The sequence below is a fragment of the Periplaneta americana genome, chromosome 8 (genome assembly GCF_040183065.1).
Source record: "Periplaneta americana isolate PAMFEO1 chromosome 8, P.americana_PAMFEO1_priV1, whole genome shotgun sequence".
Classification (NCBI taxonomy): Eukaryota; Metazoa; Arthropoda; class Insecta; order Blattodea; family Blattidae; genus Periplaneta; species Periplaneta americana.
This window is the reverse complement of record NC_091124.1, coordinates 52,584,686-52,612,500: the sequence shown is the minus strand read 5'-3', so window position 1 is coordinate 52,612,500 and position 27,815 is coordinate 52,584,686. Positions and strand designations below refer to the sequence as shown.

The following is a 27,815-nucleotide window of genomic DNA, read 5'->3' as shown; positions in this document are numbered from 1 at the left end:
ATCTATTAACATATTAGGTCCCTTCAAACATACCAATAAACCATGTTCTTATTTTGTCTCACAAAAATTAAACAACTCTGACCATTCTTCCATTTGGTTTCAAATTTTTACCCATCGTATTCAGGACTGTGATCACTTTTCTTCAATGAAATGATATTTAGAAGATAAAAATGGACTTAGATCGTTATTCCCCTGGACACTTCTTGTATGTATGCTCAATGTTAACTGTTGCAGCTGGTTCGCATATTTTCCGCATGTTTTGTTAACACACAGTATCTTTATCTTTAACAGTGTCCAAAAAAAAAAAAAGATAACTGCGAAGGTAAAGGTAGTTTGTAACGTGTATGATATTTAAACTAAAACATATAACTAAGTATGAAGTGTACATTACCTTTTCGTTTTCGACGGTATGTAGGCCCCCACAAAATAAAGGCACCGATTGCCAGTGCAACTGTAACAGTGGCGAATAAGAAAAGGTTCTCACGTTTTATGTCATACATATCTGTAATAAAAACAGTTCATTCCATCAGAATATATTTTACATCTAATATTTAATATATTTTTATAACTAGGGCCAGGATTCATATGCAAATGCATATTTTTATTTGACAGTTGAAAGTCATGCAAAAACATTTTTATACACGTGTTATTAGAGGAGAAAAATTCGCACCAGCACCGGAAATCGAACCAGGGTCCTTGGTTCTATGTACCAAGCGCTCTAACCACTCAGCTACGTGCCGAAGTTCAATCCACAGCACCGGATCGAATCTCTCTCCTCCAGTGTTTTTCCCTTTGTGCCTTACTCCATGTTCGACATATATGTTGACATATTATTATCTTAAGTCAACTGCCATTATACAAAGAGCGCACTCAATTGAGTGACTTGATGGCCGGAATTCCACAGTATATGCATTGTTGGGCGAAGAATCTACATAAAGATTAATTTTTGGTCCTTCAGAATTTATCTGTTATGGTAACAATTTTTCTTCTATAATAACAATTGTTACTATAGCAGATAAATTCTGTGGAACCAAAAATTAATCTGTATGCAGATTTTTATACATGTCTTGAATCCCTGTGATGACGAATATGCGAAGTTAATAGTGCATATTTTTTAATATTTCAGATGTTCCTGCATAGGCTACAATGGACTATTGTACATAATATATTGCGGCTGCAAAAGGGTATATGTCGGATACAGGGGGGAGAGCCATTAATCCTTCCCATTGAAGGCTTTAAGGAACCAACCTTGACAAATACCCTATGTCCCATCCCTACCTTCCGATGGTGCAGCTAAATTTAACAGAAGAAATACTGAAATCAGAAGTAAACACTGAAACAATTGTCTTTAGAGACAATTAATATTAGATACCCTCCACAAAACTGGCTTCATTTATACACCGACGGCTCCTTGATCTCCAGAGAACAAGGTGCCGGTGTAGGTGTTACATGCTGTCTCTTCTCACTTTATAGATCTCTTGGATATGGAACAACAAGTTTTGATGGTGAAATCATTACAATAAGTGAAAGTCTCAGGAATCTTCTATGCCACATCAATAAATTTAGGAATGCAGTTATATTGTCAGACTCCAAAGCAGCTATTCTATCAATCGTCTCTAAACACACACCTTCATCTCAAACAGCAGAAATAACTAAAACGCTCTCTCAATTAATATCACTCAATAAAAGAATTGTATTCCAATGGATACCATCCCATTATGGAATCCTGGGAAACGAGAATGCGGATGCTTTAGCAAAGAAGGGTAGCACTGCTACTTACAGACCTGTTACTAAATCTACGTATTACTCTGTGAAAAGATTTATTAAATCTACATAGGTACTTAGACTTCAACAAACAAAATTTGATAACACAATCCCAAGGGAAAAAATGGAACTCCCTTCATCAAAATCCACAGTTAATTCCCGATTTACCACGAAAATCGTCTGTAGCTGCATTTAGATTGGCAACAGGCCATGATTGTTTGGCCAAACACCTGCATAGAATTGGCATATATCTGTCCCCTAACTGCCCATTGTGCAACTCAAACCAAGAAATGGATTCGGAACATCTCAAAATCTGTGCTTCAGTGGCTGGTCATGATAATATCTTTGAAAAATATTGGAGTGCAAGAGGTCAAATGACTTTATTGTCAAACGCCTGGTATTAGAAAACAACAACATACTATATTGCTCCATATTTTCAGCTTTTTGTTGCACAAACTTACAAATTTGCAAATATTGTAAAATAAATGCAAGATTCTGGATGGTTTGGTTGTCAACACACAAGATTTGTTAGTCGGAAACGGCTGGAAATTCCTTGCTTATAGAGGGTAGTTGTGGAAAAACCAAAATAACCGCACCCTGCTTTTGTTCCACTGATCTACTGCACAACAAGAAGCATTCCTAAACATCCCTCTACCCACCATTTCTCCACTTTACATATATTCTCAGTTTGCGCGCCATCTGTATTAATGCCAAGTGCGTGATTTTATTATATTTTGTGTATGGTTTTTGTGAGTGCGTTCTTTCATGATGCCTCCTGCAAAGTTACTGAAAGTAGTGGAATCCCTAACAGAACACATTTCCGACGTACAATGGCCTACTGGTGAGATTGTCAAGATAAAACTAGCCATAGTTCTATCAAAAATCCTGGTTTCAGCATTGTGCTCAAAGTAAAGAAGATCTTTTGCCAAGAAAGTGTGGCTTGCTTGAGCATAGCTCTTTCAAATTCACTATTATTTGTATGCTAACATCACAGTCTAGTATATATGCATCCATAGATAGTTGCTAACCACTAGGATCACTAATATCACCTCATTACAGACAATGTGAAATAGTACCAGCACAGTCAATTTTTCTTAGCATCCACGCAACTAGAAACAATAGACTGTCCACGGTCGACTTTGGACTGTGTCGTATTTCCATCGAGTGCTAGCTCGTTGCGTATTTCACATTGATGCTTGTGAAATGTTCGTTATTGGTTGTAATGAAAATGTTAATGGCTAAAATACAATAATTGGATTAATAATATTTTACTAGAGACGTAGAAAAATTAAGTTTCTTTTAATGAAATTTATTGATCACATTTTATTTTCAATTCTGGTGGGATTATTATTGCTTAGGCCTACTTTTTTTTTCAATTATAGCTGTTAATTTTGTTGTTATTTTTATTTGTTGCTTTACTAGAGACGTAGAAAAAGTCTGTTACAATAAAATTTATTGATCATGTTTTATTGACAATTCTGGTGTGATTATTATTGCTTAACCTCATCCCACTTTGTTAACTACGTAAGCCTACACTACAAGTACCGGTACACATAAGTTACTCTATTAATTCATATTTCCATTATTATTGTTGTAAAGGGAAATGCAAATTAATATTTATTGGTTTCATAGTTAATTATCGCTATAATCTTGAATGAGTGAAGCGATTTAGTAAATTTCAGTTCGTTTTGCACAAACAAAAATAATATTAACCTATTTCTTGCAGGTATCTATGGTGGAATTTAATATACTTCATTAAAATAATAAATTAATTTTATGCATTTAATATTTCAATAATGGAAGGTGTTAATTTTTCCAAAAGAACGCAACGAAAGTGTAACATATTTTGTCGTCTACTATGGAGAGAGATCTGCGATGAGGCGATAGTAGCGATCCTAGTGGTGGGCAACTACCCATGTTTGCATTTTTACTACATATTGAGCTTCGCGACTGTATATAGTAGACTGTGATTATATCTTAAAATACTAAAATAAGCAGATTTGTCTGTGTTTGTCGAATGCGCATCATCATGCTTACAAAGAAGGTACTTTTCAGTACCAATAATTTATTTTGTGTGCACAAGGTTGGAATTTTGAAGAGGGAAAGGAAGGATTCCGTGTTCTGAAATTTATCCCTAACCTAACATATCACAGTACCGGGTACTAGGAAACTACCCAGATTACCGCACCGAAGACCTTATAAAAATTCAGGTCAATGTTAATTATGTCCCGCCCACTATAGAGACATAGGCCAATTTTACACATATTTAGTATAACTTGTTGCTTCTTTGACAGGTTAGGTTTGGTTAGTTTAGGTTTTTGTTATAGCCTACCTTGCATATACGATTATAGCGCAACATTGGCAGTGATAAAAGTGAAATATTCGTTCAGTGGGCGTTGGATACTCTACATTCACCTCACTTTAAAAGTAATTTACGCGTTAACTACAAATAATTCTTAATTCTTTCACGAAAAGGCACAAAGCACTTTGGCATATTCACGAGATGATCGTCCACCTCTGCTTCGGCATGTGAACGTGAGGCCAGCAGCTGGCTGGTCGGTCTGAGCCCTCCATGAGCTGTAGTGCCACGGATTATTATTATTATTATTATTATTATTATTATTATTATTATTATTATTATGGCATATTATTGTTATTGGCACCACATCACTTTTCACTGAAACATTGAGCTGTAATTTTTCAAGAATATAGGTCTAGCATTTATCGCCGTTAGGAACAAAACCATTACTTAAATACTCCGAGATTCCAGTATTCCTTTAGGTGAAGGTTACTTATGTCCATAAAATATTTGCCAAGACTGAGAAACAATTAATATCTAGCCTACAACACCTAAGGTTACCGAAAATGTGTCGTTCTTAACCAAATTCCCGACATACCGTACAGTAGAAGCTAATCTTCAACGCAAAACCAAGCTGCCCAACGTATTAGGAACTATTATGAACATTTGAAAATTCTAAATATCAAGTACCCACGTAAAAATTCATTTTCGTAATTTAAATTATAAAGATATACTTGTTTGCACAAGAATATGAAAATATTACTCCACCTGAAATTCATGTAAAATTCACACATTAAACAGAATCCTCATCACTGAGAGTGAAGTTTAATCACACGACTTCTCATCTTTGCAAAATTTTAAGTAGTTAAAATCATATTTATGAGCAAGTGTCATTGCTTAATAATATAAACTATTACATCGTAATTTACGTTTCAAATGCACAACGATCTACAAAAACAAAGCTTCACTTCTACATGTTCTGTTGGCTAGACTGTGTTGTAAAGTTGGTGATACTGAAAACTGACACTGTCAACCGTGGTTATTTAGTAAGTCTAACACCAACGAGTTAGAAAGAGAAGACTATAGAGTGGCCATGTTGTCATGTACAGCGCTCTTTGCGGTGCCACCGCGAAACACGGCAGATCTGAGCTAAGCGCCCCCCTTTGTAAAATTCGTCTGCTTACAATGTTGTATAACGGAGGTAAGAAGTACAAAAAAACGAAGAAAAAACATGCCTGTTGTGTGTGCTGCATATAACTGCAATGTCAAAAGGAAAAAGACAACTGATATATCATATTTCATGTAAATTTTATGAAGTTAAGTCCATAGTTTTGTTAATTAGCAGCATTTTTTTTCATGCATAAATGTGTAACAACGCCCGGCATAAACAAAATAAATGGTTCACTGGTAATGTACTTAAACTAAATACGGATAAAACCAATACAATTCCGTTTCAGACCCAGTGAAAAACAAATACCAATACAATATTAAAACTGTATTTCGACACCGGCATACTTTATTTCTGCTCCTTCTATCCTTACTGCTTATACAAGAAGACGATGAGCTGTAGCTTATAAGAAGTAGGCCTATTTCGAAGACAAACGTTTAATCAAATAAATGGTTCACTAGTAATATAGTTAAACTAAATACGGATGAAACCGCTACAATTCCGTTTCAAACCTAGTAATAGCAATCAAATATTAAAATTGTATTTCGACACTCGCATCCAAAATAACGCAAAATTCTGGGGTAGGTCGTATTGTTGTTAGTATTTTGACTGGAAGGACATGAAAGAACATAATTGAGCACCCACGTGCAATAATGGGGTAAGTATGAATATATTTCGTAACTACTTATCCCATTATTGTACGTGGGTGCTCAATTATACACTAATAATTATCTGTGGTGCCACAGCCCTTGAAAGGCTCAGACAGACCAGCCGGCTGTTGGCCTCACGCTCACATTTCGATAATAATTATACTTTACTGTAACAAAAAAACTGAAAGCGTGTTTTATCATGTTTCACCCACGTTACAAGCTTGGAGGTAAAGGTTGTTTACTACAGATAGGGCCTAGTTCATTCTATATCTTATAAAAGGTAAAGGTATCCCCGTAACATGCCATGAAGGCACTTGGGGGGCATGGAGGTAGAGCCCCATGCTTTCCATGACCTCGGTACTAGAATGAGGTGGTGTGGTCGGCACCACGCTCTGACCGCCTTTTACCCCCGGGAAAGACCCGGTACTCAATTTTATAGGAGGCTGAGTGAACCTCGGGGCCGTTCTGAAAGTTTGGCAACGAGAAAAAATCCTGTCACCACCTGGGATCGAATCCCGGACCTTCCAGTCCGTGGTATAGTAAATAGTTTTGCAACGTGTAGAGACTGGGAAAACAATTTAATAAAATCATCCGAATCATACTCGTTCATTTTATAGGCAATCTTGCAGGTCGCATTTAAAAGAACCTAGAAATATTAACATTTTCTTCAGTATATTTGCTAGGACTTCTTGTCATACTACATGACAATTTTGCTTAGGTTATTCTTTTAAGCATTCCTTCTATGAATAGCTCAAGTGTTTTAAATTTAGCGTACATAAGTTTAGATTAAGTTCCTAGCACGTATTTGACGAAATACTAGGTTTTTCCACTTCAGTTTAACTGATTTATGCAAACGTAATTAAGATAGCTGACGATTCTAATGTCAGTTATCACCACGCCCACTTTGTTTTGGGCGCATAAGTTCATTACCGACGGTCGTTCAATTTTCTTCAAACATGGCGGCGCAATGACCACTCTATATCTTTCTCTTTCTAACTCGTTGATCAACACAGAAGGCTCTGATCAACACCAACGAGCTCGAAGGAGTTTGTTTACAGAAGGGCTACATCAGTATAGTAGACGTATTTATCTTCCTCGCTATAGTAGCTTGGCTTGTACTCTAGATCATAGTATATGATCTATATAGGCTTGTACATCGCTATGGCTGGTGCCGAGACGAAGGCTTGTACCACTGCCATCGTGATCTAATACAGGCCGTAAGGCAGAACACGTGACTCGCTTAACAGCTGATCGCGAAAGGCGGTCTTTCAACCATATGAATTAGTTGTAGTGCATGAAGAATAACATATATTTCTCTGAAATGCAGTGTAATTGCGTCAGTAAAATTTTAAACAGTGATTGTGAGACACTTGAGACACAATTTACTTGCAATTTAAGGTATAATATTATTTTTGGTGTGAAAATTACGTTGTTGCAGGCAAAGTTCGTATGTGTAATACCTGCCTTTATTTCGATTAAATATTGCGCCCTTATGTGGTTAAGTGAAATTTTGGTCTTATAAACAGTAGGCTAAATATGTGTAATAATATATACGTGAAAGTGAAACATTGACTGGCATGTAAAGTAAGTTGTGATTAGGCCTAAGTGCAGCGTTACCGATGTTACTCTTGTCTAATCCATTATTGTTAGTTTACCGTATTTGTCTTATTAAATTTAAATTATTGTGCCCTTTTTATTTGTGAATAACCTACATTATACGAGTAAATAATACGACGTTTGATAATATACACAATTTGAACTAAAAACGAGATACATATAGTATATTACGAAAAATTATACCCTATAGTTTTCATTACTGTTACGATATCTAGAATTGTAATTAGTTGAAATAAAGCACTCATGCTTCATTACGAAATTCTTGCACATTCATTTATGCACGTTTCAACAATTTTCAGTTGCATCGCACGCATATTTTAATGTGTTGAAGTTATAGGTTATGTTTATCCTATCAGTACTTGTCTTATTTCCATATTCGCAATTATGCATTATAATTAAGCATAACGCTACGTATAACTTATAAATGCAATTTGTCTACACTTCAATTGTATTTATTCGTTTCAGACGGTACTCCAGTCTGAAGTCTGATTAGTTTAATATGTTACTAGGGCTAAACTAGCGCTGAGGTAGTTCCCTTCGTATTCATACATCTTGCATATACAAATTAGTTCGGTTCGTTCAGGATTTTAATATGCCTTGCTTACAGGATCAAATGCATCTCCACAAAAAATAAATTCAACTGTTTTCAGTTCAGAAATTACCGGAACTATACCTCAGCGCTACTAAGTAATATAACGTATGTACATTTCATATCAGGGAACTGTGGTGAATTTTCTACCTATAAGTAAGGACGGTAACCGTGTTCTGAAGTTTATCCTAAAAATATATTCTTCTTTATTAAATCTCAAAACCGTTTTCGTTCTCAACTTAAGCCTAATATGTTGACGCAGATAGGTTATGTTAACATGGTAAATTCTCCTCACATAAAAATAACACAGTTTTATTTATTATTCCTGCCACATTATGCAACACGTAAATTGAACTTATGCACATATTACATTGAATAAAAATTTAATTGTATTATTTATTTGTTCCCTACTTTACTGGGTTGTAATGAATTGTATTTATCTAACCTACCAGATTAACACACAACTGTACATACACTAATTTCATAGAAGGGACTGTGGTAAATTTTGTACATACAAGTAAGGAAGGTAGACGTGCTAAATTAAAATCACAATATAAATAATTCTTCTTTATTAAATCTCAAAATAGCTTCCATTCCAAACTTAAAATGTTGATGCAACCAGGTTATGTTACCATGTAAAACTCCGTTCACATTAAAATAACACAGTTTTGTAATTATTTCTGCAACATATTATGCAATAAGAAGTGTGAAGGGGTCTTATACACACATTACACTAAATAAAATTGAGCGCCGACACGCTATAAAGTAATATATTTCACTCAGCTCCGTATACTCAAATAGAAAAGCCCGACTCATCGAGTGACGTCACACAACCTGCATTACGGCCTGGTCTAGATCACGATGGCAGTGCTTGTACCCTATACCCTAGATCATATATAAAACAGATTGCTCAAGCTTATATTAAATTTAGACGCAACTGGAAAATAACGGACGCTATGCGTCGCTAGTGTCGAGAAATGAGCTTGCAATAACAAACACTAGATGGCAGAGTACCTGAACAGTACATAGAGTAATACGACTGTGGGATGACTTTTTTACGTCATGCCACCTCCAAATTTCTTTCTCATTGCAATGTGAGGTTATGTTACAATAAGACTTTGATGTGTCGCTAAATTGTAGTATACAGAAGCTTGTTTTACCCAAATTCATCAACACACATAGATGACATTTTGGTACATGGCTGATATAATGTTGTTTGCGTTCAATATATAATCTGTCATCATTTGATGTACGAAATCTAATTGTTTTTAATTTTCAGTATACAATACCTCCCTAGCAACAATTATCACAAAATACTAAAAAGAGCAGATTTGTCTGCGTTTGTTGAATGCACATCATGATGCTCACGAAAAGGCACTAATTTATTTTGTGTGAACAAGATTACAAATTTTGAATATGAAGGAAAAGCAGGTATCCCTCTTCTGAAATTTATCCGAAAGGGGAAGAATTACAACTCCCTCCCCCAAACATGTTTCCTCTTTTCTAGGCCTATATGTTTTCATTTTACAGGTGTATTATATGATGCGATATGGAAGCAGATAAATAATAACTGTACGTTTCTCGTCCACATTAAATTCAACGTGTTCATAACGTAGACCTGATATATTGCTTCATGTAGGCTACACAGCTGGCAGTGTTCTTTTTACGAATAAGCGGTCGTACTAATCATTTTCTTTTCATCTGAACTATTGCTAGAATATGCATTTGTGTTTTTATTTGCTCTGTATGTTGTTAAATAACTACTGAACATCGTCTTTGGTTAACAAATTGTTCTAGTATTCGTTTTATATCAGTCTTACGGTATTGAATTATGTCCATAACGTGGGCGAGATATTATCAGGCTGGAAAATTCGCTCTGAATGCATTTTTTTTACACAATTTTCTCATTTTCAGCAGATTTACGATACCCTGTGCGGTTTCTCTGCCAATGCAGAGTTAATTGCAATTACGGTAATTCTGTTATTTTCCTGACACTTTTATATCCGTTCTCAAACGTACTGATTTAGATTCTTTACCCTACTGTAGGTATTTTGCTCTCTATAAATCATCGTTAGTCAAATGAAATAGCCTATAATAGTTGTTTGCAACGAATTAGTAGACAACCTCAATCCCTCCTGACCGCCTCCCTTACGAATTTCTTTCTCACTTTAATCAAATTTACTTTATACTGGTCCTTAAATTACTGAAACTAGTGCTGAGGTAGTTACGGTGATTTCTGAAGTGAAAATCGTTCAATTTATAAGGGTGAAATCAAAAATAACTTTTGTAGCCTTTCCTTGTCCTTAATTGGAAATTTGAGTAACTTCATATGACGACAATATTTCTTCCTTCTTCTACAGTTAACATAATCGCAGATGGGCATTTCTAAATGAAGTTTGTTACACAGAAACCTTTGAGACAATATTGACACTTGAAGTTCTTTATATAGTTCATCTATAAGAGTTAAATTAGCGCTGAGGTAGTTTCCTTCATACTCAGCTTATTCACCTTACATACATGAGTCTGTAACAGGTTAGGTTTGGTCAGTGCTGTCATGGTAATTTTTTTCTTGGCCATACACCCCACCCCTTGTTTTCTCCCTTGAAATATATTTTACTCTCCTCTCTCTATTTCTCCAATTGTCATTTAATTATTTTTTTTTAATATTAAAGAAGAAGTAAAGAAATTGTTTTGCTTTACAATTTAATTGTACAAGTTTGATTTAAAGAATACACCATGTAGCACCACCATAGATGCACACTTGTCTCGATGAATCTTGGAGTGTATATTTGCAGCACTTCTTGTTTTTCAACCATTATTTTATATAATTCTGGATTCCAGTGCTGAAGAGGTGGATAATTTTTGTTTATGAACATCAAACAAAATAGGCGGTAGGTACAGTAGGAACAGGAAGAGATGATCTAAGATCTGTATAGATCTCCACGTACAAAACTTAGGCACCCATATGCCGTATGGCTCCTTACAGACAAAATTTTCATTTCCCCATACGATTAATTAAAAAAAAATTGTAGGTTCCATACAATATATGGCCTCGTGTGGCCTCCATGACAGCACTGGGGTCAGTTAGTTTAGGCACTTTTACACCTTGCATATACAATCAAATGCATCTCCACAAAAAAATTCCTTATAAATTGAACGGTTTTCACTTCAGAAATCACAGGAACCGCTTCACCCAGGTAAGTAGTTAGCAGTTAATCATTTCAAAGCTCTTGTTATATTATGAAATAGCATCACACATGCTGCCAAAATAAATGTTCCCAGTGTTAAAATTACAGAGTGTAAATTTCGCTTAGGACAGTTTTTGCTCTGGAAAATTAAAGGAAAAAAACAGTATATCAAACCAGCAGCTGAGACACAAAGCACCTGAAATTCGAAAGTGGTTAAAAATTTTTATATTTCGTTCTTTCTTATTTACCAGCAACAGAAGTACCGATATCAGATTTTTTGCAGAGCTAATATCAGAGGCCCCTCCTATTAGAGAATGTTTTGAATATTATTATATTCTGGAAAACTACATTGGCACATCAACCTCCCCTCCCCCCGCCTGAATTCTGGGCTGAAGCACGAAAATTTCGAAATGTACAAACTACAGATGCGGCAGAATATTACCACAATGGTCTTCAGCAAGAATTTTGTAAGACATATCCAAATATCTTCATGGTCATTATATGTATTAAAATAAAATATATACTACATGTGAAGTACCTACTAAAAATGAGAGAAATAGAAATGGGAAGGACAATAAAAAAGTGGAATGGACAAACACTAAGAAACTATTCATCTTGAATCAGTATGAACAATAAGACACTTTTTTTTGGTGTTGGTGGTATAGAATATGAAATTAAGTTGCATCAATAAGTTTTTCGAGTTTAGCATTACTTAAAGTATTTATTGTCCCCCTGTTGGAAAGATGGAATTACTTTGTTTGAAACTTGATGAAATTTTATTGTACCTTAACTCAATTTATTAAGGTACAATAAAATTCAAAATAATAACTGCAGACCATTTTAAAATAAATCTGTTGGATGTAAATTATTTCTTAATTTATTAGGACCATAAAGGTATTGTTACAAGCGATAGATTGAATCATTTTTATCTTAATAATTTAATGTAGGATGATTATTTCGGGAATTGTTATGCTCTAAATTGTGAGGATATTTTAATACTTTTTTAAAATATAAATTTGGAATATGTTTCCAGTTAGTAAAGAGTAATTCAGAGAGACAGAGGTCTCAAGCATATTTATTGACACATGCCAGAATTATTAAATATGAAAAAAAGAGTTCTTGCACTAACATACTGTTTATAAAGTAACCAAATCTTAAGAAATACAGTATATGTACTGGTATTCTATATAAAGGCATAGGAGTGAATATAAATCTGTTTTAAGGAATTCCTATTTAATATTCCTGCTATAGGAACATGACAAAATAAATACAACGCAGCATGGAAGCTAATTCAACTCTTATCGAGTATTGTTGATGAGATGTGTTATGAAGGTAGACCGAATCATTCAATATAAATGTATAAATAGGACGAATAATAATAGATTAATTTCAGTGTATGTAGTATCAAAACTGAAAGCGGTAACTAGTCTATGAATGATGTTTTAACAAGTATAAATAAAATGGACTCTTGACAAGAGACACACATTTGGCTTCAGTAATAACTAGGACTTCAAGGAATTTATGGTAGCTCACCTGTCAGGCAAAACTCTGAATAGTCAGCATTGTCGAACTATAGAAGCGCGATTAAAAAGTATTTTTTTCCCCACCCATTACATATGATTGCTTTTTTCAAGTCCCGGTAATAACATTATTAAATTAATTATCCCACATATTTGGGTGGTGCCTTTCTTTGTTTCTGACATAATTTATGAGAGTTTCTCTTTTACACTTCAATAGAGAAATACTACTTTCAGTGGACAATGAACGTGTAACTCTAATGGAACTCTAAGAACCACAGCATTAATGTTTTCTTCTTTTCTTTCATGCCCTTTAGTTTTTGTTGCAGATAATATCATGCTATTGGATAATTATACATGCACCTTTCTAATACAATTGGCATATATTTCACTGGTCTCAGAAGTAAAATTAAATGTATAATAGCTTCTCGATGCAAAATATTTACTGAAAATTATTGTAGGATTTGAATAGAAATGTCACTTCTCAGGCAAGGTTATTCGTGGATGACTGTATAATATACAGAAAAAATTAGTGATAAATCTTATATCACCGCCTTGCAAAACTAGCTTGACGTTATTGAAAACTGGACTACAACAAATAAAATTGAAATCAATGTGAGCAAAAGTAAATCAATATGTATCCTTCTGTAAAACACAAAATTAAATTCGTCTCATATACCAATTAAATGGATCACCAGTGTCACAAGTAAACACTTAGGTACTGTATATATTTTAGTAACAAACTGGTTGAAATAAGTCACTAATATTACAAGGATAGCCTGGAAAACACTACATTTCTTTATGCGTATTCTTAAGAAAGCTAACCGAAAGTCAAAAGAATTAATGTACATAACCCATGTTCGGTCCACTGCTGTGGAGTAATGGTAGGCACAACTGACCGTGAAATGAGTGGGCCCGGGTTCAAATCCTGATTGGGGCAAGTTACCTGGTTGAGGTTTTTTCCGAGGTTTTCCCCAATTGTAAGGCGAATGTCATGTAATCTATGGCGAATCCTCAACCTCATCTCGCCAAATATCATTTCACTATCATCAATTCCATCGAGGCTAAATAACCTAGTAGTTGATACAACATCGTTAAATAAACAATTTAAAAAAAGACGTCAGATAAGCAAAGGAAGTTACAAAAGCTTGTAGTGGCGAAGAATTTAAAGCGTCTGTGTTGTTAAAAAAAGGGAAGTACTACAAATGGCAGAAAAAGTGGATAGCCTATATTGATGTATTTGTTACGTGACATTACACAGGAGATATCACCACATATAGTTGTAAACAACCGTGGATATTTTAAATCTGAAACTGTACTTTAGTGTAATTTTTTTTTATTGGGTTATTTTACGACGCTGTATCAACATCTAAATTATTTAGCATCTGAATGATATGAAGGTGATAATGCCGGTGAAATGAGTCCGAGGTCCAGCACCGAAAGTTACCCAGCATTTGCTCGTATTGGGTTGAGGGAAAACCCCGGAAAAAACCTCAAGCAGGTAACTTGCCCCGACCGGGATTCGAACCCGGGCCACCTGGTTTCGCAGTCAGACGCGCTGACCGTTACTCCACAGGTGTGGACACTTTAGTGTAATCAAGTGTTGCTTTGTATAATAAGAACTGTAGGCACAGTGCATACGGTAAATCTCTATATGCATTTGAAAAGATTAGTAATCAACTTGACAGAAATGTTCGTGTGTCACAATATAATTTGTAATATTTTATTTGTTAATGGCACTGTTATTTTTATTAAAGTATGCGATTTAGCATTTACATGTACTTCACAAATGTCTTAATTGTTTCAAAAACAACTAAATGCATTTATGACATTTGGCACAATAATATGAACATTTTCCATTTTGGCAATAAATTACGTGGCAAGAAAATGTTCATGTGTCACACCATATAATATTTAATATTTTTTACATTATTAATTATTCCTTTTCATTATGATTTTCTGTTTATATTTTGGAATGCTTACGTTAAAAAACAGTGATGTGTCTTTCATGAACTCCTAAATATTTGATTAAGTATCCTGTGAAGATCATAGTTACTTCGAAAATGTTACGTGTATGACTATGGAATGACCCATCAGTATTGTTAGTATTGTTACAAATTACAAAACCTGAAACTGTTAGAATGGGATCAGGAGTAGTGACAAAAAATGTAATGTTGTAGGCCTACATCAACATGACTATTTTAATCCAGTTTCTAATAGTTTTTAAGGTTTGAAGGCCTTTTGAGGTAAACAGTATTGAACATGTGAGGGAAGGGCTATTTCTTGGTAATGGATTAGGCCTGTATATTTTATAATATTATTAACTATATATTGTTAAAGTACCTAGTAAATATCGTAATATGTATATTATATAATACTGTAAACGAGACAATATCACAGGCTGCAAACTAGATTATTCTTGTTTTTGTATAATTATACGAACATGTCTGAAATAAACAAGACTACCATTGGTTAGGTTAGGATAGGATTACTTATATATTGTAATCAGGCTATATGCACAAATTTTCCAATATACTACTACCATAACTAAATAGGTAATGTTAACATTAATTTTCATAAGTTTTTGTGGTGCAAATTAAAATAATTCAAAGTAAAGTATAACAAAACTCCGACAACATTATAATTATGAACGTCAAATTCTCTTATTTTATTTATTTTTCAGTGTTTAGTCCCTTATTTCCCATTGTTCTTTGGATTTATCATTAGTGAAATACCAATTAACGAATAAATTATGTTATACACTCAGTTGATAATATAAATAATATTCACGACAAATATATAACAACAGAAGAGATAACGAATCATAATTTAGCCCACCGATAACTTTATAACATGGTCTAAAAATTCTAGCTAGATTGGCTTTGCGCGAGACTCTGCATTGTATTCTATACAATACAAAGGCGTACTTTATCTTATCTCTCCGCTTCGCCCACGTGACAACTATAATTAGAACTCCCTCGTTCCGAACTTGCCTAGGTCATATAGGCCAATAATATTTATCCATGGTCATCAATTGTCGACAGTAGAATATCTCGTAAGCAAGAAATAATCGATTTAGACCGACCAGACCGGTTCAGAGTTCGTGTCTCGTGATGGTGTTGGTCATTGTGCCATCTGTTGACAATTATTGAACTACATCAAGCCGGCCTCGACTGCAAACCCTAAAGCCTATATAAAAGAGCTATCTGTTAGTATATATGATCTAGGGTATAACATCTTGAAATCCGTCAAAATAAAAATAAATAAATAAATAATAATAATAATAATAATAATAAGAATAAGACCCAAAACTTACTTACCAATCCTGATTACAATAATAATTCGTCATCTAACTTGATTACGAGGAAATTTGAAACCGGGGATTCCTAAACATAGGACGGAACAGGCAGGGCTGTCAAATGAAAAGTAAAATCTTCCAAAATTAAATAATTAAAAATGTCAAAAGATGATGTAAATCGTAATTTCCGCCAGAAAATCCGTCACCCATCAAAGCCACTTTTTCCCCGTTCAGTTGGCAACATTGCATGACAGTTAAGCGGCCGAGCTTGGAACTACAGTGCTATGTTGCCAATATGGACTACCATGCTGCCAGCTGATGGAAGCTAGCAATTGACGTTAAGATGGCTGACGTTAAAATATTCATCGACAATTGACGCGAACGTAAGGAAACAAACAAACACGAAACGTATCAATGCTAACATTGTATGCACAATAAATGTCGATTAGGCACTCACCACGTGGAAACGGTAAGTTTGGCAACTCAACCGTTGTTACCATAGCAACAGGCAACGAAAGAGGCCTACCACGCTATGTGACATGTGTGACATTCAGTTGTTTTTCCGATCGCAACGCTCCTGTCATGTCCCATCTTAAAAAAAAAAACAAGTACTGTATATGATCATAGGCTTGTACATCACTATGGCTGGTGCCGAGACAAAATACGCCAGGCATTTATTAATCGTCCTCCATTGTATTATATCGTCTGCTTTTCATGTATTTCATAAAGAGTTGATAGCCAGAAGAAAATTATATATATATATATATATATATATATATATATATATATATATATATATATATAGCTCGCGCAAGATACGATTACCGAAAAGCAATGATGGCGTTGCTGTCTGTTTTGACGTGTGTATGTAGGCACTTCGAGGGAGGAGAGATGCGAACCGATGGAAGTTGGATGGAAGTACTGTCTCTTCCAAGAAGATGAACATATGAGGACATCGCTATGGAAATAAAGAACGTAGCAATAGAAAAATTCGAAGCTAATTAAACGCGCAACATATGTTTACGAATGAAATAATAATACCGTGCGATACAAGACACGTATTCGCATGCAATGGAACAAACTGAAGTCGTAATGTAACTATCACAACGCAAGACTGATTCCATCGATGTCATTTCTCTTCCGACTGTACTATCGAATATCATTCAAGTTATCTCGTGCCTTTCCTCTCGCCCGCTCTTCCCTATCGCAGTGTTTGATTCACATTCCTTCCGTCGGTAATCCGTACTTGCGAGACCTATAGGCTATATGCCTCCTGTGTGTGCTACATATAACTGCAGTATCAGAACAAAAATACACAGAAGTATCATATTTCACCTCAATTTTATGAAGTTAAATGCTTAGTTTTGCTAATTGGCAACACTTTGTTCCCTGTGTAAATTTGTAACAAACAACGAGTTAGAAAGAGTTCTCTTTCTAACTCGTTGGTAACAAAGCCCAATATACCTATAGTCCTATACTATATAACGTCTTTGAGTATACCCTACAGAATGTACAGTATTTTTCCCTTCTTCTAGGTTTCCTTTGAAAAATGAGATAATAATAATAATAATAATAATAATAATAATAATAATAATAATAATAATAAATATGAAACAAAACAAATGGTACTCCACTGAGCATAGCTTTTTGCGTTCACGACACTTCGAAGATAAATATATTCTGAACAACTGCGATAGGAGACGATAGCCCAGCACAATACCTTACTTCCTTACTTATGACCAAAGCTCGGAAGTTGGGGACTTGTGTCTTTGAACGTGGCTAAGCGACCGGACTTCAATGTCAACAAACTCCCGCTTCCAGCACGGAGGTACTGTCAGGTCTGCTATAAAAGTGGTTCCTGGCTGGAACAACATAATGATAATATTATGATAGGTTGAAACATCTAATTTTATAGCATATATATAAATAAACATGCAAAATACATCAAATTTACAGTTCTACTCTGTACATTTCATTACAGTGTATGACTACATGCATTCGAAGATTTTCGAACCCATAAATTCTTCGTCTGTTAGTTAAACATGATTTGAAACGAAGGAAACTTATTTCCACGTCACATGAAGTGACGGGAGCAAACTTTAATTTTTTTATTTTATTTATTTTAACTAGCTACCTAGTGAGTACAAATTGCATTTATAAAATAAAAATGTTTCTAGCCACTACCGTAAGAGTCAGGCTCGTGTACGGTGTGGTCTTAGTGAATAATATAACATAAAATTTACAAGGACAGTTTACTAAATACAGTAATTAACTTAATTCAAACCAATAAGTACAACACAAGAGCAAGAATAAAGAAGAAAGGGAAAACGAGAGAAAAATACACATTTAATATAAATTGACAATCCGACAGAAGCCAGATATTCAATAAAAACATGAATATAGTCGATAGAAATAAAAGATAAAAAAAGTACATTTGTTACTATTATATATCTTGGATAATTTTACAAAATTCTTTTTTAAAAGTTTCAATTTTAAAAAATTTCAAATTTGGAAAATGGTTTGAAATTTTATTATAAAGTCTTGGGCCTAAATAAAATACTGAATATTTCACTGTCACTGTTTCCTGTTCGATTTTCAGCAGATCTCGTATCTGAGAAAGATAAGTATATCCTAAATTTTTCTCGCAAATAGTTTTCAATTAGTGTATCACTACTAGGGAAGGTCCCTCTACGACTTGATCCATGGCTATGGACAAATTCTCCATCAATTTAAAGGACTGCAATGTCTTTCAATGAATGCCCGTTTCCAGCTCTAGTTTATGTGTGGTACAACTTACAAGATATAAACTCTGCATTAGAAGAAAATAATGTATCTCCTCAGAATTCCTCCACGAAATTCTGTACCTAAAATTTAAGAAATGCATTTTCAAACTTCCATAACACCCATTCGAATAACACGTATTTTCTAATTCCTCAAACAGACAGCTTACTTGTAATTCTCTTAATGTCATTGGCTTCGACGTGACACAGTTTATTCGTTCGTCTTCTTGCCATTCGATGTGACCACTTTCTTAGTACAAACGACTGTCCCTGAGCACTTGCAGCGTGAGCTTTGTGTACGTTATGCCTGTAACCTTACTCAAGCACACGACACACAAGTCCCCAAGATCCGAGCTTTGCTTATGACTAGACTTCGTTGAATTGCCACACGCAGCATGCAATCAGGTTGCCGATATACGGTAGTATAGAGGAGGTGGGCGACCGCCCGGTCTCATAGTATAAGGAATTCATGTTAAGAGTTGTGACCGGTCCAGATAGATACAGCAGCTACAGCTAATGTATACCTATGTAAGCACTTGTTTTTGCATTACTATGGTTGGAATAATCAAAGTTTAACATTTGTTCAGTGCAGACAGAATTCAATCAAACATACTACAATGAGTGTGTTGCTGTTCCAAACAATTGCCCCTGGAATACTCTTACCTCCGCAGCCAGTCTTGACCCTTTGGGGAACGTGGTTGGATTCTGTAAATTATTATGCAGAACATTATGGCAAAATAATGGAGGTAATTGATGCATTGGATAGCACAGACAGTTTCGCTGTTGCAGCTGTAAAATCATTGCCTTCTGAACAGCTATTGGAAGATATTCTGTTCATTGATTCTAATTTTAAAATCGTGTCCAAAAGCATCAGTCTGTTACAATCGTCTAAACTACAACTCTCAGAAGCCCTTAATATAGTGGATAAAATATCACAAACCGTTATCCAAAATAACAATTCACTAATTTCAGAAAAAGTGAAATGTAAGTTGAGAAACATTATTGCTAAAAATTCTGCCTATTCAGAACTTCGTATTATAAATGATGTAGACTATCAGGTCACGACAAGACGTCTGAAGTTGGTGTACTAAAAAGTAGTGACTTCCCGTTCTTCAAATATGCACCTATTACATCGTGTGATGTTGAACGTACATTTTCCCAATATAAAAACCGTTTAAGTGATCATCGGAGGTGGTTACTTTGCAGTCGCTCAAAATGTACGTAACTCTTCACTGCAATGCACATATTCAAGGATGATGTGAGTATCTTACATTAAATTTTAAGAGATAATATATCTCACTATAAAATAATTGTATATTTACATGTTTAGACATTTCCTACTTCAATGATCATTCATTATATTTCTTGAATGCAGGATACAGGTTTTATTGTAACCGCAGTATACTGCTCAGTGTTAACATCAGAGGCATACTCCATCTGTTGCACGTCCCCTTCTCATACAGTCTATACCGCGTGCGCAGTAAACCTTCGATTCTCGTGGCAATTCCACGAAGTCTACTTATGACCTTTAGAAAACCCGGAGGTTCATTGCCGCCCTCACATAAGCAGCCATCGGTCCCTATCCTGAGTAAAATTAATCCAGTCTCTACCATCATATCCCACCTCCCTCAAATCCATTTTAATATTATAGGCCTACTCTCAGAAGTTCTTTTTCTCTCCGACCTCCAAACTAACATTCTATATTCATTTCTGGATTCGCCCATACGTGCTACATGTCCTTCCCATCTCAAACGTCTGTATTTAATGTTCTTAATTATGTCAGCTGAATAATACAATGCGTGCAGTTCTGCGTTGTGTAACTTTCTCTATTCTCCTATAATTTCATCCCTCTTAACCACAAATATTTTCCTAAGCACCTTATTCTCAAACACCCTTAATCTCCCTTTCTCTCTCAAAGTGAAAGTCAAATTTCACAACCATATAGAACAACCGGTACTATAACTGTTTTATAAATTCTCACTTTCAGACTTTTTGATAGCAGACTAGATGACAAAAGCTTCTCAACCGAATAATAACAGGTATTTCCCATATTTATTCTGTGTTTAATTTCCTCCCGAGTGTCATTTACATTTGTTACTGTTGCTCCAAGATATTTGAATTTTTCCACCTCTTCAAAGGATAAATTTCCAATTTTTATATTTCCATTCCGTACAATATTCTGGCCACGACACATAAGTATATACTTTATCTTTTCGGGATTTACTTCCAAACCTATCTCTTTACTTGCTTCAAGTAAAATTACCGTCTTTTCCCTAATAATTTGTGGATTTTCTCACTTCATTCGCATAGACAAGCAGCTGACATAACCCGTTCAATTCCAAAGCCCCTCTGTTATCTTGGACTTTCCTAATGGCATAATGTAGAGCAAAGTTAGAAAGTCTCTCCCGTTTCATGTATTTGATAATATTTCTCCCGTAATTTATTTATTTATCTATTTATTTAAATTTTAAATATGAATAGTGCTATGATGCTATGAAAGTTATTCTCATTACATATTTTTAAGTGTAATCTACCTTGTCAGCCGTCTAGATTTAAAAGGAAACTACTCGTACATCAAGACATCTTTTCCAGCGACGCAGATGATTCTTCATAAATTTTAATCACAATAACACAGAAACTTCAGCATCACATTTTTATCATGTAGGCCTATATATTTCTCACATTACACAAATTGTTATAAATTAATTACAAAATAAATTTAATTAGAGGACCCTATACAGCCAACCTAATCATGCTACTGTATATGGAATATGACATAATTTAACAGTGGTCTGTCTAGCAAATTTGCTGGTTGACCAATAAATACATTTTTAAAAAGTGTAATCTATAATGACAAATGGCTGACCGATAGGAAATAAATTGTATTGCTTTGTTTGTGTTATGTTTGGAAGTGAATCTGAGTAGAGTAAAAATGGCATCTCAACAATAAAAAATGTTGAACGTAAAGCGTGTTAAGCATCAGTCTTCAGAAAAAAAAAATTAAGAAAAGTGAAAGTTTTCATAATTTAGGCCGAAATCTATTTGAACATGCTCTGTCAGAAAGTTTGCGTCTTGCTGCTATTCAGCACAATGAAAAAGTTAACAAGAACAGAAAAATTCTAGGTCGCCTTATATCACGGTCTAGTAAATACAGTCACGAAGCTTGAGGTGATTTTTTGCATTTCTTGCTATAAAATGCTCCAAGCGGTTAGCAACTGAGAGTACTAGGAACAATAGACTGTGCCATAGTAGCTATCCTAGTGGCTAGCAACCAAAGTTCAACTATCATTTGATGCATATTCCCTACGTATTGAGCTTCGTGACTGTATGTAGTAGACAGTGGTAATATTGAATGTATAATGAAATGGATGACGACAAGTTTATTTTATTAAGTCCAGCAGTATGAAGAGCTTTATAATTTACGAATTTAGGGCTTCGCGGTCTAGCGATCAGCATTCCTGACTACAAATCATAAGATCCCAGGTTCGATTCTCGTCCTGTGCATGGAAATTATAGTCGCGTCGCTGTTATTTCCGGCGTGACTACTCCTCTTTGCTTACGCCTTAGAAATTGAAGGCTGTAGTCTATAAAGTCTAGGTAGGTATTATCGTTCGCCATTTTTGTTATTTCGTTGCCGAGCTACCAGACGAGGAATCTATTTGCCGCACCGTTAAACATTATTATGTCGTAGCTCCTATGATAATAAATCGACTTTCATAGAAGCTACGACATGATAATGTTTAACGGCGCAGCAAATAGCGTCCTCGTGTGCTTTCTTTTAACGCCAACGAAAGAATGAAAATGGCGGGCGATTATATTCATTATTTATCGAGCCTTAGATAGTGCATAAGGTCATCAGCAGCGAATGACAAGACTCACACATTTAAAGGTAGTCAACTTGCAACGTGATTGGCTGCCGGAAATAAGAGCGACGCGACTATAGTCCATAACTATTCAATTTAATACTTTCACTCGTAAAAGCTAGAAGAGGAGTGAATGTCTTCAACCTTTAGGGCCAAAATTATAGATGATTTTATTTTTTATTTTATTGGGTTATTTTACGATGCTGTATCAACATCTAGATTATTTAGCGTCTGAATTAAATGAAGGTGACAATGCCGGTGAAATGAGTCCGGGGTCCAGCAGCGGAAGTTACCCAGAATTTGCTCGTATTGGGTTGAGGGAAAACCCCGGAAAAAACCTCAACCAGGTAACTTGCCCCGACCGGGATTCGAACCCGGACCACATGGTTTCGTGGCCACACGCTCTGACCGTTACTCCACAGGTGTGGACAATTATAGATTATATAGAATTCTGAACTGAGCATTTTGACATAAGGAACCAGTGGTCGGAAATGGATATTTCGGAAGCCACGAGGTCTTGAAAGTGTATGTGAGGGACGTTTTTGTAAGCTGCTTTAATTTTCATAACAAACAACTGCCTGGCGCTTTCATGATGATATTATGTTCTTTTGTTATTGCTTACAAAATTTAATGTGTCGTTGTAATGCATGTATTGAGACAGGTGGTCGCAGCTTTCAACAACAGCTCTGAGCTCTAATTTGTTGTTATGAAGTGTATGTTGTTTTGGACATAAAATATTAAATATCTTGTTGTTTGCAAGAGAATGTGGTTGTAACACTGCCCACTTCATATCATGATCACCTGGGTAACAGATTCTTACCTGCCTGCCTCATTGTACATCAGACACCAGGGATATTTAAGAGAGTGGAGCAAAATTTCATGCATTGTTCTGGATGTATCAAGGCTGGTGATCACCACTTTGACCAGTTGCTATGAGATGTAAATTTATGTGTGTAAAAAATTAAAGCCGCTTGCAAAAATGTTCTCTAAACTTGTTACTTGTTCAAGACCTTATAGCTCTTGAAATTCGATTTCCGACACTAGTTCCTGATGTCAAAATGCTAAGTTTAGAATCCTCAATCATGTGTATAATTTTGAGCCTAAAGGTTAGAGACAATCCTCAGTAGTGAATAATTTACAGGGAGCTACTACCCGAAAGCCAGATTTGTGTAATACGAGGCGCATCCAGAAAGTAAGTTTCCCTATTAAAAAAAAAGAACACACACTTTCAGGAAAACATTTATTAGCAACAGGTACAGCAATGCTTCAGCTATTTTTCAACATAGCCACCATCAGAATTGAGACACTTGTCGTATCGTGGGATCAACTTTTGTATCCCTCTGTCGTAGAACTCTGCCGCCTGTGAATGGAACCAGCGTGTGACAGACGTCTTCAGCTCTTCGTCGTTGCCAAAACCTCACCGGAGGACAGGAATTTCTTGAGGTGCAAGAAAATGTGAAAATCGCTGGGAGCAAGATCAGGACTGTAGGGTGGATGATCAAACAACTCCCAGCCAAATTTCGTCAAAACAGCTGCTGTGCGCCGAGCCGTATGTGGACAAGCATTGTCATGGAGGAGCACAACACCTGCAGTAAGCATTCCATGCCTCTTGTTTTGAATGGCACGTCGCAATTTTCGCAGTGTTTCACAGTAACGGTCAGCATTCACTGTTTCACCTCTTGGAAGGAAGTCAATGAGCAGAATGCCCTTCCTGTCCCAGAACATCGTGCACATCACTTTCCGTACCGACAGCGTCTGTTTGAATTTCGTCCTGGCCGGAGATCCACTATGCCGCCAATGCATTGACTGCTGCTTGGTTTCCGGGGTGAAGTGCGAAATCCAAGTCTCATCGCCCGTGACGATCCTGTCGAGGAACTCGTCGCCGTCATCGTGATACCATTGCAGAAATGTCAGTGCTGCTCCTAAACGTTGCATTTTGTGTTCGGATGTCAGGTTTTTCGGCACCCACCTGGCACACACTTTTTTGAACAGCAGGTGCTTAGTGACAATCCATGCAACAAGGATTGCGATATCTGCGGAAAATGGCTGCTCAGCTCCGTAATCGTGAAGCGACGGTTCTCCATGATGCACTGCCGCACCAGCTCAACACGATCATCATTGATGAGGGACGGTCGCCCACTGCGCTCTTCATCATGGACACTTTGACGATCTTCGGAAAACTGCCTACACCAGCGACGCACCATCTGCTTACTCATGATGTTCGGCCCATAGACCTGACAGAGCTGCCGATGAATTTCAATTGGCGCACTGCTTTGTGCATTAAAGAACTTTATCACCGACCGAATCTCGCAGGCGGCGGGAGAAGGAATAAGAGCTTCCATTTCGGACCACTGCTGCCAAGCTACTGGCACCAGGCGGGACCTGTCCGGCTGGCATATAATTGATACGTCATAGATCTGTTACGCATGCGCAATTGACAGGGCTAATTACGTTTCCTTTCAAGGGGAAAAAATCGGGAAACTTACTTTCTGGATGCGCCTCCTACATTCGTTACTGGAGGTACGTTAACAGAAAGCCACAAATTAGGTCACACAGTATTGTGTGCACTCATACTTGAGTTCTGGCGTCTTGTCAGCTCATTTGAGTTGTGTGGATATAAAAGGGAAAATTGTGACGGTGTCGTGTATGGTTCCTGGGGTAGCTCAGTCGGTAGAGCGTTCGCCCGCTAAGCGAAGGGTCCCGGGATCGATACCCGGCTCCGGAACAATTTTTCAATGAAATTATTCAAACCTGCTTTACAGGGAGCTACTACCTGAAAGCCAGATTTGTGTAATCCTCAGTATTGCAAGTAAAGGTTCTCAGAATACGTCCTAGGTCCGAATGTGGGAGCTGTACGATACAAAAACAATCCAGAACAAGAAGGAAACCAAATACAAATATGAAGTATCGATTTGTCATAATGCGGTAGCGACTGAACACTTAAATTGTTACTTAAGGATGTAAATAAATTGACTGTATTATAAATTCAAAATTATATTAAATTTAATTTTAATACTGTATTAAATTAAATCATGTAGCTGAAACTGAAAATAAAAACAAACTATAACAATGCAAATTACACAATAGAATAATTTTTCGATTACCCAAAGCATAATTTCTAACAATTTAAATCTTTAACGTTGATATCTAATTTCTTATTAAATGAAATTGAAGATAGGTTCATATAATTTAAGCTGTAAAATGATTTTTCCTACAGAAACTCTTGCGGTCTTACTAATAAGCCGTGTATAATTTTTATACGAGACTTATGCAGAGTTAGAAAAGAAAACATTACTAATAAACCGTGCATAAGCGATTGATACATAAGCAGCGTGCAATTAGGCCTATACATCGGAATTGCTTCGCAGTAGTTATACACACGAAACCACCTGTTGTATATAGAGAAAAAAATGGACGCTTTTTAAAAGCTGTTTGTATCGATTATCATTTTATGATGATGATTGCCTTGTAATCACAAAAGGACAAAACAAAGATCACAGGGAACAGATGCATTATAGGGGCCACCCACAGAGACATATTCAATTACAAGCCGGAGCATGGGTAGGTTTGGCAACGCTGAGTGGAGGCGAAATAAAGGCTTGACGTTTGACGTTTTAGTGCTTTGATTTCGTTGTCACATGTACATTTTTCGACATTAATTGATACAAAACCAAGTGCATATGATCAAGATTCATTGTATTGATGTATGTAATTTATTATGGAATCCGAAATGGTATTTTATTTGAGTTTCAGAATACCGCGTAAGTACTTGCATACAGCCACTTATAACTTTAAAAAAATTAAAAGCATACGTGTTTTTTTATTGATGGTACAAGGGAAAATAAATAAATACTTAAAGAAATGTTACTTGTACCAAAAATAAATAAAATAACGACGTACTTTCGCAGTACCTATTCCAATCAATTAACCATTATGTGGGTAGTAAACTGACAATGTTTTGCCGCTTTATGTTATTTCACCTCTGACGTAAAAGGTTTAATGATATCATATACATTTTAGTACCATGTGATTATCTGTCGTGCTTTTCTATAAATATTTCAGATGCTCAGGAAGCCAGTTTTAGTTTGAACCTCGCCAGTCACCGTAACAATACTGTTATCCTAAATTGTTACAAATTTTCTAAAATACAATTTTAAATAGGCCAAGGCCAAGTATAAATATCTATGAAAAAATGAAGAAACATACCTTCAACACAATACGTAACAAAACACATCATTATCTATTAAGTATCTGCCAATTAGCGTAAACTCAGTGAACTTTAAATCCTGTAAATACGAAGTAAAAAGAAACATGTTTATAACTAATTTATTACAAAAGAAATAATATTAATAAACAAACCTTGAAAACCAACAAAGTAAGTGTATGCATCTACAAATATAGACAGTTCTGACGTATAGCAGGCATTCCGAATCTTCAACAAAACTGCAACATTTATGGGATCACAAAACAGCTGTTTACAATGAACTTGAAAATCAACGGCGTAACTTTATTGATATTGGCGAGACCCAACAATTTGGCTAGAATTCTGATACACCACAAACCACAAGTAAGACTATAAAAATGTAGTTTATACAATATTTAATATTTAGAAGAATTGTCAATCATTTTATCATTAATAATAACCGTAAACATTTCCAAAGACTGCAGCCATATTTTCATTTATTGTCTTGTTTTTATCGCCAACAAGCACTTAGTTTATAATACATCAACAGTTAACGTTTGGTACTACCGCGAGCATAATTCCATCGACACACTTATATACTTACTTACTTATTTACTTACTGGCTTTTAAGGAACCCGGAGGTTCATTGCCGCCCTCACATAAGCCCGCCATTGGTCCCTATCCTGAGCAAGATTAATCCAGTCTCTATTATCACATCCCACCTCCCTCAAATCCATTTTAATATTATCTCCCCATCTACGTCTCGGCCTTCCCAAAGGTCTTTTTCCCTCCGGCCTTCCAACTAACACTCTATATGCATTTCTGTATTCGCCACACACTTATATTGTAACATTAATTTACATTGAAAACCGGCATTAGCACAAACACATGTTCTGCAT

The 27,815-nt window shown here is 35.7% G+C and overlaps 1 protein-coding gene and 1 non-coding gene across 3 annotated transcripts in view; one reads left to right on the top strand and one right to left on the bottom strand.

The window, feature by feature from the left end:
* Usp30 (ubiquitin specific protease 30) overlaps positions 1-5,068 on the bottom strand; it is a 36,059-nt gene extending 30,991 nt beyond the window's left edge. Inside the window, exons 1-2 of one of the 2 annotated variants that reach the window (XM_069832887.1) lie at positions 4,832-5,068; positions 392-502 (exon numbers count right to left, since the gene is read on the bottom strand). In XM_069832887.1, the coding sequence (XP_069688988.1) occupies positions 392-500 (109 nt within the window). In that variant the 5' untranslated portion in view covers positions 501-502; positions 4,832-5,068. The remainder of the gene's footprint in view (positions 1-391; positions 503-4,831) is intronic. The other variant, XM_069832886.1, reaches the window with a different exon arrangement.
* Positions 5,069-25,384: 20,316 nt separating this feature from the next.
* Positions 25,385-25,458, top strand: TRNAS-GCU (transfer RNA serine (anticodon GCU)). The gene has a single exon. It is a non-coding gene; the product is annotated as a tRNA-Ser (tRNA).
* The last annotated feature ends 2,357 nt before the right edge of the window (positions 25,459-27,815 follow it).